This window comes from Lagenorhynchus albirostris, chromosome 2, assembly GCF_949774975.1.
Source record: "Lagenorhynchus albirostris chromosome 2, mLagAlb1.1, whole genome shotgun sequence".
In the NCBI taxonomy this organism is placed as follows: Eukaryota; Metazoa; Chordata; class Mammalia; order Artiodactyla; family Delphinidae; genus Lagenorhynchus; species Lagenorhynchus albirostris.
Window position 1 is genome coordinate 148,367,970 of NC_083096.1, and position 15,960 is coordinate 148,383,929.

General features: G+C 53.0%; 2 protein-coding genes across 10 annotated transcripts in view; one reads left to right on the forward strand and one right to left on the reverse strand.

Annotated features, from left to right (window-relative positions):
* Nucleotides 1-3,986, forward strand: part of PIK3R3 (phosphoinositide-3-kinase regulatory subunit 3) — an 85,236-nt gene extending 81,250 nt beyond the window's left edge. The window contains exon 10 of the mRNA XM_060140165.1: nucleotides 350-3,986. Within this exon, the coding sequence (XP_059996148.1) occupies nucleotides 350-548 (199 nt within the window). The 3' untranslated portion in view covers nucleotides 549-3,986. The remainder of the gene's footprint in view (nucleotides 1-349) is intronic.
* Nucleotides 3,987-8,417: 4,431 nt separating this feature from the next.
* The window catches only part of MAST2 (microtubule associated serine/threonine kinase 2), a 201,080-nt gene continuing 193,537 nt past the window's right edge, over nucleotides 8,418-15,960 (reverse strand). For 5 of the 9 annotated variants that reach the window (XM_060140182.1, XM_060140180.1, XM_060140185.1 and 2 more), the window contains 12 exons: nucleotides 15,068-15,233; nucleotides 14,394-14,495; nucleotides 14,012-14,134; nucleotides 13,729-13,838; nucleotides 13,218-13,372; nucleotides 12,731-13,014; nucleotides 12,428-12,625; nucleotides 11,578-11,804; nucleotides 11,243-11,365; nucleotides 10,647-10,783; nucleotides 10,317-10,510; nucleotides 8,418-10,002 (listed from right to left, as the gene is read on the reverse strand). In XM_060140182.1, the coding sequence (XP_059996165.1) occupies nucleotides 8,474-10,002; nucleotides 10,317-10,510; nucleotides 10,647-10,783; nucleotides 11,243-11,365; nucleotides 11,578-11,804; nucleotides 12,428-12,625; nucleotides 12,731-13,014; nucleotides 13,218-13,372; nucleotides 13,729-13,838; nucleotides 14,012-14,134; nucleotides 14,394-14,495; nucleotides 15,068-15,233 (3,348 nt within the window). In that variant the 3' untranslated portion in view covers nucleotides 8,418-8,473. The remainder of the gene's footprint in view (nucleotides 10,003-10,316; nucleotides 10,511-10,646; nucleotides 10,784-11,242; nucleotides 11,366-11,577; nucleotides 11,805-12,427; nucleotides 12,626-12,730; nucleotides 13,015-13,217; nucleotides 13,373-13,728; nucleotides 13,839-14,011; nucleotides 14,135-14,393; nucleotides 14,496-15,067; nucleotides 15,234-15,960) is intronic. The other 4 variants (XM_060140186.1, XM_060140181.1, XM_060140183.1 and 1 more) reach the window with 3 other exon arrangements.

The following is a 15,960-nucleotide window of genomic DNA, read 5'->3' on the forward strand; positions in this document are numbered from 1 at the left end:
CCTTATGAATATTCTAAAACCCACTGATTTGCACACTTAATTTTTTTTTTTTGGTTTGTTTTGCCCCCTGCAGTGCATTCTTGCCTAATGGGGGTCCAGAGCTGAGTGATTAAATGCAGCCATCCATTTTAGCTACCAGGTCTTGGGAAATGAAGGGTATCTCTGTGACAAGTCTGTCGGGGTGGGGGGGCAACACATGGGTGTGATATCGTACAAGCTTTGATTGACAAAAAGCTTCTACTTCTCCTTTGCAGAACAACTGCTCTCAGACTTCTGTTCATTTAGGGTCCCTTTATCTGTTGCTATCTGCCTTAATTCCCTGTGGTGTTTGTGTGTTGTATCGTTGCAGTGCTGATGGGGAAGTGAAGCACTGCGTGATCTACAGCACTGCTCGGGGCTATGGCTTTGCAGAGCCCTACAACCTGTACAGCTCACTGAAGGAGCTGGTGCTCCACTACCAGCAGACATCCCTCGTCCAGCACAATGACTCCCTCAACGTCAGGCTTGCCTACCCTGTCCACGCACAGATGCCCTCGCTCTGCAGATAAAGAGGGAGTGGGAAGAGCGGTGGCTCTCTAGCGATTTTTATACAGTTTTTATTAGACTATGAGGGCATTCTTTCTACGTAGACTGCTTGTTTTGCACAAGAAGTGATTCTGTGAATGTGAAGTGGAGAGGCCGAGCAGCAGCCGGCCAGAATGGGGGCATACAGGGCCTGGGGTTCTCTGTGACTCACCGCTGCACTGACATAGGAAGCTGGGAGCAGATGCTGTTTTTTGGAAAGTCTGTTTCATTGGGGTTTTTATTTAGCCAGGCACCCTCAACAGAACACATTAGGCCTGATGGGGGTGAGGGTTATATCTGGAAGCCTCTGAGGAGTCCATGTCCTCTTCTGAGAGGCCATGTTGCTCTGAGAGTGTGGTGGGGCATGGCCCTTCTTTCTTCCTCCCAACAAGGCGGTGGTTTTGGTTCGGTGGTAGAATGGCATTTGGTGAAAAAGACAACCAAAGGAAAATGGGGAGGCTTGGGATTTCATTTAAAGAATCTTAATCCATGGGTAAAAAACTTTCAGCCGAAGGTACTTAACCAACATCGTTTAGGCGTCAGCATCTCAGTAGCTCCTCCCTTTAAAGAAGCATTATGTTTAGAAACCAAATTGATCCCAGCAAAACGATTGTTGCCAGACTAAGGTCTGATGGAAGAAGGCGGCACTAGTATCTGAATGCACACTTCTGTACCAAAACTTGAAAGTAAAACTAGAGACTTCGTTAGTTTTAGCAAACACTAAAATTGGTCAGTGTAACTCCTTTTGCCCTGCCCTTGTTTCTCTGAGGTGAGGAATAGTGTTCTTTTCGTGGGCTGGTGAGCTTTGAATCATAAAATGAAGTTGGTACTTGTGTGGTGTTTCCTTAGCCTAAAGAATGATCTGTTGTTTGAAACCTTTGTAACTTGTGTGTATGAGTAAAGAAAAGGTGCAATCCAGTGCTTTTAGATGGCTTGATATACCAAATAATGATGTAGAACAACATTCTTATATGTGCTTCCCCAAGTTTAAATGCCCAGCAGAAATAGTCAACATGGTTTAATTTCCCGTCATCTCCTGTCGTTTGCTGGGTAGGGCCCAGGGGAACCATAGGTGGCTAAGGCTGTAGCTGGAAGGGAGCCAGACTGCGGTCAGGGACTTCAGTAAATCACAGGCCCAAGGGCTCTGGTTTCCAGGGCGAGGGTCATACCACATTACCCATGTGCTTCCATACAGTGGTTTCTGAAACTTCTGCAAGGAGAGGAAGGGATGGCTTGGAGTTTAGACTGTTAGCCGAAACCATCTGGAAGCTTTTTTCTTTGCCTTTTTTGTGATCCTGCCATTAAGATGATGTGCACAGACTGTCCTCATGCTCCAGTGGCCCTGATTTTAGGCCAGGAATCTTCTGCTTCATGTGATTTAAGCCTTCCAGCTGAGTGAAGCTGGGCAAATGGAGCTGGAGGCAGCCTCTACTCCTACCTCCATTATGCGCCACCCTCCTCAGTCAACACTCGTTTGACAAATAGAGTCCAGCTGCCTCTGAGCCAATCCTAGAGCCATAATAGGCTCGAATGAGTCAGCTGTTTGAGCCCAAAGCTGTGCAGTCAGGCATCCTGGCTGAGCTACAGAAGTCAATATCTGAGTCTTGGTGAATAAATAAGGTTTACACCTAGGGAAACTCTAGTTTTGGGGATGAAAGAAACCAATTTTGCTTTCCCTGAGCACTTATCTTGGTGACAGGATCTAGAATGGACCATGACATAGAAATAGATTAAAAATTTGGGGGAGAACCTCCAGAGTTACTGACAGTGAAGATAGAAAGAAAAGGGGCATATCTTTGGCTTTTCCTTGGTTATGTTGCAGTTTCAGGATTGGGTGAGGCAGACAAATGAAACCCCCTCCAGTGTCACTGTTCTGACCTAAGCCCTTAACTAGTTGATAGCCAGCTGAAATCCCTTCCCCATATTGCCAGATTGCTGAACCTGCTTAAGCAGCTAGATGCTCAAGATTGGGTGCAAGGAATCCCTTCTTTCTGGTACTAAAATTTAGTGTGTCCTGGATATCTCTTAAAATAAACGAAAAGGAGAATGAGGATGAACCATGTGTTGCTCCTTATCAGGCAGCGTTAAGGGTGTGCAGGGAGAGCGCAAGCGCCATCTACCATCTACACTTGGGCTGGCTTGTGGAGAAGGGCTACTCATTTTTAAGTCATACATTCCTTCACTTTTTTCTTTCCTGTTTTTCATTACTGAATTTGTTGCTTTGTGGGAACTAAGACCTAGGGATCATTTGAGAAGTTGGAAAGTGTCTTTTCTGAGGAGTTGCCATGTGATTTGCTTGATCTTGACCAGTGGAAATGGCATAGGGACCAGTCTGCTAACCACTTAGAGGGGTAGTATGCAGCTCTTTTACTCCATGGTCTTGGCAGCAGGTCTTGGCCTCCTTCCTCAGAACCTAGCTCTGTGTGTCATCCCATGATCTGGGCCCTGGGATTCTCTCTCGGCATCTTAACTGCAGCCTCAGTGAGGCAGAGGGTAAAGAGACAGACCAAGACCAGAGGGGCTCATTGTTTTCCTGGCTAGAGAAGCTGGCCACCAACACGGAAGCAGCTTGGGGCTGGCTGGACACTGGTCAGAGGCCTATCTTTTCCAGGTCGAGCTTTCATCACAGAACAATGCTCTGTCTCCATCTGGCCATAGATGCTAACTAAGCCTTGGCCATGCCTCAGGCCTGTATAGGCTAGTGGTGTCCTTACCACTGATTTGGTCAAGGTTGAGGACTTCTGATTACCGCCCCTACCCTGTCTCCAGGCCTCGATGGAATCCCCGCTCATTTTGGACCCTCAAGTGCTTTGCAGAAGCTCTGAGAGCCAATGTGGTGTCTTCCACCGGTCTCCTCTTGCAGCAAGGAACCAGCCTCATGGGTCCTCTTGGGCCAAGAATTGCATCTGGGCAATTACTGGTTTTTCAAGTTGGTCTCTTGCCAGTTAAGACTCCTTAGTAGATCTGTTTGAGGCTTCAGTGGCCTCAAAGCAGAGGGTCCAGATGGGGGCCTGGCTGGGCCCTCTGCTGTCACCTGCTCAGCCTTGCTCTAACTCCAGCCACTTGTGACAGACAACCTTGTTTCCTTACAAACTCCAGCATGTGACTTTGGTGCCCTGTTATTACTCGTGAAAAACTATTCTTCTGTTGTCTTTGGTGTAGTCAAAAAAATTCATGTAGTTACGTAAAAATATCAGATTTACAAGGAAGCCAACTGTATGTCTTGTGTTGGGACAATTCATAATGTAGTTCCTAGACCACTTTTGCAAATTGTTCTTGTCACCAGGTGTGTTCAGACATTGCTGTGCAGTTGTGGGGGAGGGTGGGGGGAAGGTGAGGGGAGATACTTTTTGGTCTTTTTGTTTTTTACCTTCCCCAAGTGGGGACAGTCTGGCCAACTTGCTCCAGTAATACAATAAAGACATTGCAATAAAGCACCTTTTTGTTCTCATGCTATGGAGGGGTGGGCTGGGCGCGCGGGGGGCGGGGGGGCGGGCAAAAGGAAGAGGACTGGGGTATTGAAAAACCCCGAAGCTCCCAAACCTTCTCCGCCGTGGCACCAAAAAATCAAGATCAGTCCTGGGGTTGAATTGGGGTTACCAGAGGCGCTCTCCTTCCCCTGAAGAGGAAGTCAAGCCTGTCAGGCATGATGCCAGAATCCTGTCCACCAACACAGCACACAGGGAGACTCAGAAACTAACCCTGATAAAGTTAAACGTGAGAGCCCTTTTGTCCTCACCCCATTCTTATCAGAAAGGCCACTTAATTGATTCTTAATACCTGTCTCTGCCCAGCAGTGTGTTTGCATGCTCTTTTGTGGGGGCAGGGGTGTGGGCCGTCTTAGTCTGCCTGTCCTCTTGTTGCCCCCGGCCATCACCCTCTTTGTTGAGGTTCCTACATGTTGGGAACATAATCAGCAAACATGTGACCAGCACCGTGGGCAAAGGGCACCGCAGTTCTCATCCTTGTCACTCAGGCCCCACTCACCTGTGTACTGAATTACAAATCTATTGTTCTAAATGACCTTGCCAACGTCCTTCCTCCCCACTGCACTTAGCTACATAGCACCCTCAAGGCCACTGCTAGGAACCACGGATGATTTCCCCTAATTCCGAGAGCTTTTCCCACCCTCGGCATGGGATGCTCAAACTCCTATCTATCTCCAGCCCAGTCCTCTCTTCTGAACTCCACCTGCTGGCGGGATATCTCAAATGGGGCCTTGGGTGTCCCACAGGACTGCAAACTTTTTGTCTACTTAATGAGTAAACATATGCTTGGCTGTGAATTCCCTTACCTTCCTACCACCAAACCTATAACTGGTCTGCATCCACATAACTCCTCTCCCTCTCACCTGTCAAATTACAAAAGGTAGCCCTCCTCCAACTATAAGCTAGCCTCTCCACGTGTATTTTGGATCCTATTTTCTCCCATCTTCTCAGGAATCTCCTGTGAGTCCTCTGTTGTTTCCTCTCAACTGGATGATCCATTTAAACGTGGTTGGCTGTCTCTCACTCCACTTGCTCAGTCTCTACTCAATCCTTTATCTCTTCAGAGCCTAACCTTTTTAAAGAAACATCTAAGTTTGTCTTTATTTCTTCACCTCCTCAAGCTTTTCAGTACGGGTCCCACCACTACCTGAAATTGCTCTCCTTGATGTCTTAGGTAACCAGCATTGTGACTACTCTGTGAAAAACTCTGCCATTGACTCCATGATCATCTCGTTTTCCTCCTGCATCTCTGACTGTTCCTTTTAATTCTCCTGGACTCTAAGTCTCCTGGGCTCCTCTGGCCACCTCACTTATGCCTTTTTCCCTGGCAGTTTTATCCACATCCATGAATTCACCTACCATCTCTAGGCCAATTATACCCATCGTTGTTTCTCCTGCCCAGACCTATGTTGCGAGGTACCTCACATGCAACGTATTGAACGCAGGGTCACCACGTAGCCCTGGTTCTTTCATTATTTCATATTTCAGTGAATGGAAATACATAATTCATCTGGTTATATAGGTCAGGAATGTAGTCATCATCTTTGATACCTTTGCTTTGTGTCTACATAAAACCCACCACCAACCCATATCAATTTGACTTTCTAAATAGCAAAGATACCCAACTTTTCTCTCCAACTTCACTGTTTCACTATCTCTAACAATACTGGAAGGCCTCCCTTTTATCATTCTTGCCCCCTCAAATTCATTTTCATTAAAGCAACCAGAGTCATCGTTTCAAAATAGAAATCTGGGGAATTCCCTGGTGGTCCAGTGGTTAGGACTCGGACTTGCGCTGCCAGGGCCCAGGTTCAATCCTTGGTCGGGGAACTAAAAACAACAAAAAAAACTAAACTCAAAACAAAACAAACACCAAAAAGGGCCTCCCCCGTGGCACAGTGGTTAAGAATCTGCCTGCCAAGGCAGGGGACACGGGTTCGATCCCTGGTCCGGGAAGATTCCACACGCCACGGAGCAACTACACCCGTGCGCCACAACTACTGAGCCTGCGTTCTATAGCCCGCGAGCCACAACTACTGAGCCCGTGTGCTACAACTACTGAAGCCACGTGCCTAGAGCCCATGCTCCGCAACAAGAGAAGCCACAGCAATAAGGAGCCTGTGCACCACAATGAAGAGTAGGCTGCTCGCCGCAACTAGAGAAAGCCCACACAGCAACAAAGACCCAACACGGCCAAAAAATTAAAAACAAAAAAACACCCAAATCTGAACTTGCGTAAAACCATTAAATAACTTTCAATTGCTCTTATGGTAAATCACAAAATTCTTAAAATCATCTGGCTTCTCCCAAGTTCAGGATCTCATCCCCTACTTCAGTTACTCTTCATTTGGCTCCCTCCACTCAGCTAACCCCAGTGGCTTGGACCTTTTCCTTTTTCCTTCTGCACATGTCCTCTGTACAATCCCTATCTTCTCCTATGGCTTTAATTACCACCTATTGGCTGATGGCTGCCAGAGCTATGCGTCCAGCTCCCTACACTTCCCCTCCGTCTGGGGACACCTCCTCATTGTTGCCATCCTAGTTCAGACCACCACAAGGGGTCACTACATCATTTTCTCTCTGGTCGGCTTACTCCACTTGAGCCTCTCTACACTGCGGCCAGTGATCTTCCTAAAACCTAAATCTGATTATACCACTCTCAGAATTACCTTCCAGAAGCTCCTCACTCCTCAGGCTAATCGAGCAGTGTTTCTCAAGGGGAGCACCACTGGCACTTGGGGCAGCTGCCCTAAGCAATACAGGATGCTTAGCATCTCTGTGCCTACTCTTCGCAAACCCCTTCCTTCCCATTTCCAACTGCCCCAGGGGGGCAGTTCCTCCCTCCCAGGAACTGCTGCAAGATGTGCCCGCACCTCCCCCTTTACCTATGGTATGGTGCTTCTAACCCGATCCTGACCTACATGGGGGGCTGCCCCAGGCAACTAGTTACCTGTGTTCCCAGTGTCCCGTAAAGGCTGTCCAAGGATCTGCCGTCAGTGAATGACTGAAGGAAGGAGGAAGGGAGGTTCAAGAGGGGCCTGGAAGGCTGAGGGGACAGACATCTGCCACCACAGGCAGGGTGCGCCCTCTGGCGGCCACAGCCTTCCCGACGCAGGGTGACGAGCAGCTGCAGGATGCATGTCGCGCCCAGCCAGTACCCAGAGGCATTTTCCTGTCTCTAGGCCTCTTGATGCCTCTCCTTCTGACCTAGGCACTGGATTACAGAACAGTCAGTGCAAGACAGCAGTTTGGCGAGTGAGTCCTGCATCACCATGGAGGCCCTCTACCACAGCCCTGCCTCCTGTCCCTGGGATACCATCTCCCGACTCCTCCAACAATGGTCCCACAGCTGTCCTCCCCCTTCCTTCCACACCACCCACCCACTCGCCAACTGCAGTCCTACCTACTGGGGGCTGCTCACGTCAGCAATGTCCATATCCAGTGCTAAGGCCTACCTGAGAACAGCCCAAGAAGGGCTGACTGGCTACAGACATTAAGGGTTTATGACTAAAAACGGAAGGCAGTTTCTCTATTTCACCTGGCCGCTCAGCATTTTACCAAGTAAGCTCTCCTTCCATTTAAAATCTCTTTACTTTTGGATTTTATGACTCTTCCTTGATGTCTGTCTTCTTTCTTTGCCTTAAATGCTAGTGCATTACTACTGATACATTGATGGCTCTCAGATTTCTAACTTCAGTCTAGATTTCCCTACTGAGTTCCAGACCCATGCACCCAAACTTCTGGATGTCCCACAAGTACCTCAAATTAAATATATCCCAAGTTCAACTCTTCACCTCCCTCTACCTCTTTTTCTCATTTACTGGCTAAGAGCACTCCAAATTAGGAGATAAATGTGGGTTCTAGAGTCAAGAGAGTCTAGATTCTAATCCTAGCCCTGCCCAGAGCTGTATGATCTTGTTCACGTTAATGTCTGAAAACCTGAGTTCCCTTCTCTATAAAGCAGGAATATTACTTGCTACATGGCCTTCTCTGGTTCTCCATCTCCTACAGAAAGCCTAAACTCCTAGAAGACTCTTAGATATGGCCCTTGCCTAACTCACTAGACCCATTTCCAGTCTGAATTACTTTCAGCTCTTTGAGTATGCCAGGTGTACGCCAAGTGCCGTACTCTTTGTCTGGACATTCTTTCTCACACTAATCCCCACTCTTCTAACCTAGCAAACTACTACCTATCATCTGTCCTCCAGGTTTGAGCTCAGATGCCCTAGTCTCTGGGAAGCCTAGCTGGCTTAGGCACCCTCCCACAACCGTGTCTCATTCATCACTACATTCTCAGCAGCAACACAGGACCTTAAGTTACATTTGTATTGACTGAAGGAAAGAAGAAAGCCAAAGACATAAAGATAGTTTCCAAGAGCGTGTATTACACAGGACTGAGTGCAAGAAATGGCAAACAACCTCTATGTTTGCTTTAAAAGCTCATCGGGTGCCAATGCCAAGTCCTGATGCTTCTGAGGGCCCCCTGGGTCTCGGCCCTTCTGGAGCAGGCTGGGCCCAGGCTCCTGGGTGAGGGGGCAGCTTTTGCATGGAATGTCCTGCCTCCTGTCACCTGAGGCATCAGGCACTTTGGTGATACCCGGGGCTGGCTCCTCTTCCTCTCTTTGTGTACACTCAGGCTCCCATAGCCAGCTCTGGCTGGGAACCTCACAAGGTAGATGGGCCAGCCCAGGGGCACTGGGTGGCCATGACTTCCCCTCCTGTCTGGGAGACAAGTTTGCAGGGTGGACTGGAGTTGTAGTTTCCAAATCCTGAGAGCTGGCCAGCCCATCTTCCATTGTTGCCTTTCTGGTTGGGGATGCCCTGTCAGGGTCTTCAGCAATGAATTTCCAGGACCACAGGCCCAGCTCTCCGGAGGTGGAGGCAGTGGAGCAACTGGCGGGGATGAGTCCTGAAGAGCTCGGACAAAGTGCTGTTAGTGCCTGGGTGTGGAGGTGCTGGGCCTTCCAGCAGCCTTCAGGGGGGATGGGGTCTGTGGGTCCAGCCCTACCCAGGTTGGGAGCTGATGACGAGGAGCTGGCAGCCTCTTCAAAGGCTTGTAGGATCCCAAGCCTCTTCTGGGGGACACTAGGGCCTTCCGTTCTGGGAGATCCCAGTGTGACCCCTGTCAATAGGCCTGGGACCACCGGGCCCTGGCTCCTGGGATCCCTGGGCAAGAAGGCGTCCTCTTCCTCACCCTCTCCTGCTCCTGCTCCTGTGAGGAGTGGATCCTGGCCCACTTCTGGGTTAGGTACCAAGCTTGGCTCCTGTACACCTTGGCCGTTCTCAGGCCCCTCATCCGTGTCATCTTCTGAAGAGTCAACCTCCCGGATGGCTTCCTGCTTCTGCAGCGACTCTCGCCGTTCAGCCCGGTCCTGGCGGAGGGTTCCTAGGGCCCGTGAGGGAGCAGCCTGCAGCACCCCTTTCCCTGGCAGCACCCCCTTACCAGACAGCACACTCCTGGTCCCAACTACCTCCAGAGGGCTGACTTCCCTGGGTGGCAATTCCTTCTTTAGCTCAGGGTAGGGCAGGTCGAGACTATGTTTTCGAGAAGTGGCTAGCTTCTTCTCGGAAGCAGCAAGTGCAGCCGCCAGTTTCTCAGCTGACTGCACCCTCTTAAGTAGTGGTGAGCGGGGTGACTCCGCACTCCTGGGTCGTGAGAGTTGCCGGCCTAGGGGAGGCGACACGTGAAGCTTGGTAGGGAAGGCCTGGGCTCCGTGGCCAGACAGGGGTGATGGGGAACGCTGGGGTGAAGCTGCTGGTGGCGGAGAAGGGGTGTGGGCCAGTGGTGACAGTGGGATGCTGCCTGCTGACTTGCGCCGTGGAGAGCGGTACTGGCGTTGGAGCTTGGGCGCCAAACCGTGGAGGGAGCTGGGCCGTGTGTGCCCAGAGCCGGCTGGAGAACTGGGCACGCTGGAGCTGGGGGAGCTGCTCTGTGATGAATTTCCCCCCACTTTACACAGACAGACAGACAAACAGAGACACACACACACAGAGGCAGAGCAGTTAGCTCTTGGAAGTGACTGAGGGGCAAAACAGGGCTTAGGCCTGGAATGTCCCAGGATCATCAAGGTTACTCCACCAGTGAACCAGAGCCCAGGCTACAGAAATGAAGTCACCCTCCACCTCTGTCACCTCCTCCCCAAGACTGCCAGATCTTAAGGGGGTGGGTTGGATGAGAGCTTCAGAGTGGGATGAGTGGGAAGCACAGAGGGCCCAGGACTCTGCTACCTCCCAGGGGCTGTCTCTGCAACCAGCCCTTCATACCTGAATGCACAGCTTCAGGGGTCACCCTGTAGCCCTGAGTGGGAGATCGGGGAGAAAGGCTGTGGCTGTGTGTGGGAGAACCTGGCCCACTCTCCCCTGATGACAAAGAGCGGTTAAGGGAAGAAAGGCTGCGGCTGGTGTGGAGTAGGGATGCCTGCTTCGTGATCTTCCGGAACAGGGAGCTCCTTTTTCTGCTGCAGAGACAGGGGTCAGAGGCTGTCTGAGTTGGTGCCCAGGGCACAGCACACACTGGGCCAAGGGCCAGGGTCCCCAGCACACACTAGCACCTAGGTGGCTGAGAGCAGATCCCCTGGGCTAAGTCTGGCTCACCTTTCTTGCCCATCCTTGCCCCGGCTCCGCTTGCTCCTTCGGGCCATCTTGGCCTTGTAGCTGTCCTTCCGAGCTGGCCCCACTTTAATGGATGTGTTCTCCAGGGGAGTTGTTGAAATAGACACCTTGTTTCCACTCTGGGGATCAGAGCATGAGCCTAGGCTAAGGCCGTGGCTGTGTTCCTGCCCCTGCCCCTGCCCCTCCCCCTCCCGCTGAGTACGGCTGTCCCACGGCTTGAGCTTCTGCCCCTGCATCACCACGTCTGAGCCAGGGACCACCTTCCTTCTTCACAGATTAGGAAATGGCTCCACTGGAGCCCAAGTAGTTTGGGGTTGGGAAGATAGAGAAGAGGCTCACATGCCCTGTCCTCCAGTCCTACCCACAGCTCAGCAGGATCCCTGCCTTGGTCAATGAGGGTGTCGCCTTCCAGTGAAAACCCTTTGCTATGTCCACACCCAAGTTCCGTGTGTTATGTGCATCTGTCCTCAGTGTCAGGTATGTGTGCGCCCAACTCTCCCACTCCCCCATGGCCAGTCACAGACTCATAAGGCTGGAGTCATTCAGGGACCGCAGCAGGCGGCACACCCAGCACTGACCTTCAGGATCAGCTCCACCACCTCTGTATGCACCAGCCCGTGCACAGGCTCCCCGTTGACATGTGTGATGAGGTCCCCCTGACGGAGCCCCGCCTCACTGGCTGGACCTCCGTCCTCCACGTGCTGTCCCGGGGAGAGAACAGTCCTCAGCCTGGAGCCTGAGCATGAAGGGTGGGGCCTAGCTCTGCTCATCGAGCTGAGACCCCTACCCCCCACTCTTTGACCCCTGAGGGTAATGTGGGCGTGGACAGAAGCAGGGACAGACAGGCCCTAGCAAGGGGAAGGAAGAAGAGTGATGAAGCTGGGAGACAACAGGTCTGGATGGTCAGACGTACCCACACCATGTGGTGCACGGTGTAGACGTCTGAGTCACCCATGTAGACACGGATGGCCCGCAGGGTGAAGCCATACTTCTTGCCGGCGCGGTGGATGATGATGGGGGGCCTTGAGCTGCTGAGGGCTGGCAGGAAGTCCCTGCTTGGAGAAGAGTCCCTGGACGATGGGTTGGATGACTGGGAATGCGGGGACATGGGGCTGGCCAGTGGAGAGCAGGTGTGGTGCTCTGGAGAAGGAGAAGCCGGGACTTAGTGCGTCCATGCTCAAGCCCGGCCCCTGTCTGGGTTGTTGATCCCACACAGCTCCAGTCACAGAGCCTGCCCCCAGCCAGGTATGTCTTCCCCACAACCTCTGAGCAGCAAAGCGCCTTCATGTGCCCAGACCCTCGCAGACCCCAGGAGGTGACGGGCTCGCATTTACTGAGTGCTTACTTATATGCATTAGGGACCACAGAAGCTCTTCATACATACTTGAACGTCACAATTACCCTATGAGTTACCATCATTAACATCCACATTTTTTGATGAGGAACTTGAGGCTCAGAGGGATTAAGCACCTTCTTCAAGATCAAGAGCCCTTCAGTGATGGAACCAGGATCTGCATGAGCCTCTGCCTCAGAGCCTGCGCTCATTACACGGTGCTATCTGCCTTCTGGAACACACACCCCCCCCCCCAGACCAACGCACACCTTCAGAGACCCCTGCTCTCTTAACAAAGGGGCCACAGTGACACACAGCCTCTCGGATCCCTGCTCCTCGACACACCTGCTGGGTGCACACCCCAGCCACGGGCCCACAGAGGTTCCAAGGCCCTCCTATGAGTTTTATCCTCACTCCCCGGGGGCCTCACCCGCAGGAATGAGGAGGGACAGGGCTGTGGCTGAGGCGGACTTGATCACTTTGTTGATGGGGCGAGCAGTGCGCTTTTCTATAGAGTCCCCAGAGAGCAGCCGGTGGCGGGCCCTGCGCACCGCCAGGTCGCTGATGGCCTTGGCTGTGGCTCCCTCAGCCCGCTGTGGGGTCCCGCGGCCTCCTCGAGTCTCCATGGCTGTGGACCAAGTGACCAGTGAGACCTGCAGTGCAGCGGAGCCTCCCCTCCTGGCCCCCTGCCGCATCCCCAGCCCAGGCCCTCTGGCCACCCGCTGGGCCACACCTGGACTGGAAGCGCTGCTCTGGCCGAGAGGCTCCTCACCCAGCTTCAGCCGCCGTTCCGCTGGCCGTTCAGGGGAAGGCCCGGATCCCCCCTCTGCAGACGGGGGTGTCAGGAGCCAGGCACCCTCCTGCTGCTGCCTCCGAGGGGGGCCGCCAGCCTCCTCAGTGCCCTCAGGGAAGCGAGGCACGTCCAGGAGGCCCGAGCAGTGGCGGCGCACTGTGAGGGGAGGGCTGGAGTCGCTCTCCGTGTGGGATGACTCAGACACTGACAGCCGCTTCCGTAATCTGTGAGACACAAGGCCTAGGGTGAGGTGGCCCCAGCGGCCTCCCTCCTCCAGCCCAGGCTTCCTCTGGGGCTCGTGTCACAGAACCTCTCTCCAGGAGCCATCTTCTCGAAGGCCCCTCACCACACCACATGCCTCCCCACCATCCGTGACCGCCAGCGGATGGCTGTGCTGCCCACCCCTGGGCGAGCTCTGGGTGCTCACATCTCAGGGGAGCCGATCACCCAGCTCCGCTCTCGGCCCCTCAGCCCCGCCAGGCCGTCCGAGCGGTCCTCCTTCTCCTCGCTCAGGCTGCGCTTGGTGGGGGGCGGCATCCGGCGCTCCTCGAGCAGCGAGAGCCTCTCCATGCTGCTGTACACCTGTGGGCACAGGAGACCTGCCGGGACGCCCAACGACCACACCTCCCAAGGAGCGAAGAGGATTCTCAGCGCCTGAAGCCCAGGAATTCGAGCCAGTTCTCCTCTTCCCTCCCCCATATATACCAGATGAGTATTCGAGGAAACGGCTATTCCACTGGTCTGACCTGGCCGCACCCTGGCATCTCATATGTCAGGGCCCTGAGCAGATCTAGAGGCATCTGTCACATGCAGGCCCAGACCTTGCCTGCTCTTTTCCCAGAGATAGCCCATCCCCTCCTCCCCAGGTGTGCCCCAGGGATGTCCCTCAATAGGTCTTCTTCTCCCAGTTCTCCAGTCTGGGCCCACCACAGTCGCACCTTGCTGAACCTTGGAGAGCAGGAAGAGAACTGGCGAATCTCAAGGTAGCCATCCTCACTCACTTCCTCCTCGTCCTCTGAGTCTATGTGGTGGTATCGCTCCGAGCGGGCTGGGACACACAGAACAGTGCCTTTCAGAGGCCATGGTGGTGGCCTCCTTTAACCCTATCGGATCTCAGGAGGGCCTGGAGAAGTTGCTCCTGATACCAAGTTCACGGTGCACAGGTGTTTCTGGGCACACAGGTAGGATCCCTGCTCCTCCCCGTCCCACCAGTGGCCTTACTGTCAAAGTAGCTGGTATCATCCTCTGACTCCAGCTGAGGAATAAATTCCGCCTTCTGACGAAGCAGTCCTGTCCAGTCCAGACCAATAAAGAACGGGTGCTGCTTCACCTCATAGGCACTGCCTGTGGACAGGGATGGCGTGGGCAAGGGGCTGGGGTGAGCTGTGTGGAGTCCAGGTCAGCACGTCCGGTGAGAACCTAGGCCTCGAAAGGCTGGGCCTGGAGGCCTCAGCTCCAGCACCTTCCTCTTCCGCCCACAGGGAGCAGGGCAGAGGTTCAGGATCCAGGGGCACCGCCCACACCTGAAGCCTGAACCTCCCAGTTATATGGAATCAGCCCTACTCCTCCAAGTGCTGAGAAAGGTTAGTGGGGCCTGTCCCACCTGTACCCAGTCTCTCCAGAGGGTTCTGGTGGAGCAGTTTTGAGGTGAGATCCTGGGCGTCCGGTGGCAGCGCATCATCCCCCTCGGGCCACACAATCTCATCTGAAGAGTCATTGGGTGTGACAAGGAAAGGAGTGGGTTAGAGGAGTCTCAGAAGTCGTGGGCAGAGTGGGGAGATGGAGAAGAGGGTCCTGTGATACGATACGTGTGGGGAGACATAAAGGGCCCAGCCCAGAGCCCTGAAAGCCTTGCCTGGGACCCACTTCCTTTAAGTTGTACAGGTTCCTGTCCTTCTAGGGGAGCCTCCCACATCCTAGACCATGGCTTGCTCTTTGGTCCAGGGTGGCCACTGCAAAGCAGTGGTCTGATCTCCAGCTCACCCTGCCTTTACACTCCAGACACATGTACACTCACACACACACAGAACTCACACTCACGGGGTATGCACAGACACAACACAGGTACACCCATGCACTCATGTGGGACCAGGCACACAATCAGAACAAGCGCTAGGTGACACACAGAGTCTGCATGTGCACATATCTGAGGCAAGCATACCAAACACACACACATGAACACAGAACAAGAACTCATAAGCCTCGCAGATGCATGCGTAAGTCATATCTGTGGATCCAGATTCTGTCCCCTTGGTGGGCCAGGGGGATGGTACCTACCACTGATCACTTGCCCAAAGAGCTCCTCTGGAGTGTCTCCGAAGAAAGGGACGCAGCCCACCAGGAACTCATACAGGATTATGCCCATGGCCCACCAGTCCACTGGTTTCCCATAGCCCTGACGCAGGATCACCTCAGGGGCAATGTATTCCGGGGTCCCGCATACCTGGGCACAAAGAAGCCGGGCTGGCTCAGCATGCAGAGACAGTGCATTGGCATGGCGGCCGGAGGGGTTGGGGTGCTCCCACTTCTGGAGCAGCAAGTCTCTGAATGAAGACTCAGCTCACTCTGGTTAATGAGCAGGAGCAACAGGAGCCCCAGCGTACCAGGGGTGGAGCTGTTGGTGGGGTGAGTTTATATATTTTCCTAATTAACCGAAACATCTAGTTCTAGCCTGGAACCACCACTCCTTTTTGGCATGTGGTACCCACAACTGGTCTCTGCCCTCCAGCCTCCAAAGAACAGACACTACAGTCATATGACTCCTACAGGGACTTGTGAACATTCATAACCTGTAATGTCAAATCGGGAAACGCCCCACGGCTACTCTCAGGATGCAGCCCAGTGGAAACTTGGAGCTGTGTTCCACGGACACAGGCGCCAGGAGAGCTTTGCTCTTTACTGAGGCTAGAAGTCTCAGGACTGACCTCTTATCAGTCTCTGAGAGTGTCAGTGGTTATGTGACCTATCTTCTTCAAACCCTGAGGCGGAAGATGATTTTGGATTTTATATCCATGTGATTCTCATGGGCCACCTTATTTTCCAAATGTGCTGCCTATCTCAATGGCTCCCTGGAACCAAAAGGTGGAAAAGACAGGAGCTCTCAGTCTTAACATCTAGCTGCAAGGTAAGCATGTGGCCTCCAGTCCTTACTCTGAGGCCTGGATTCAACC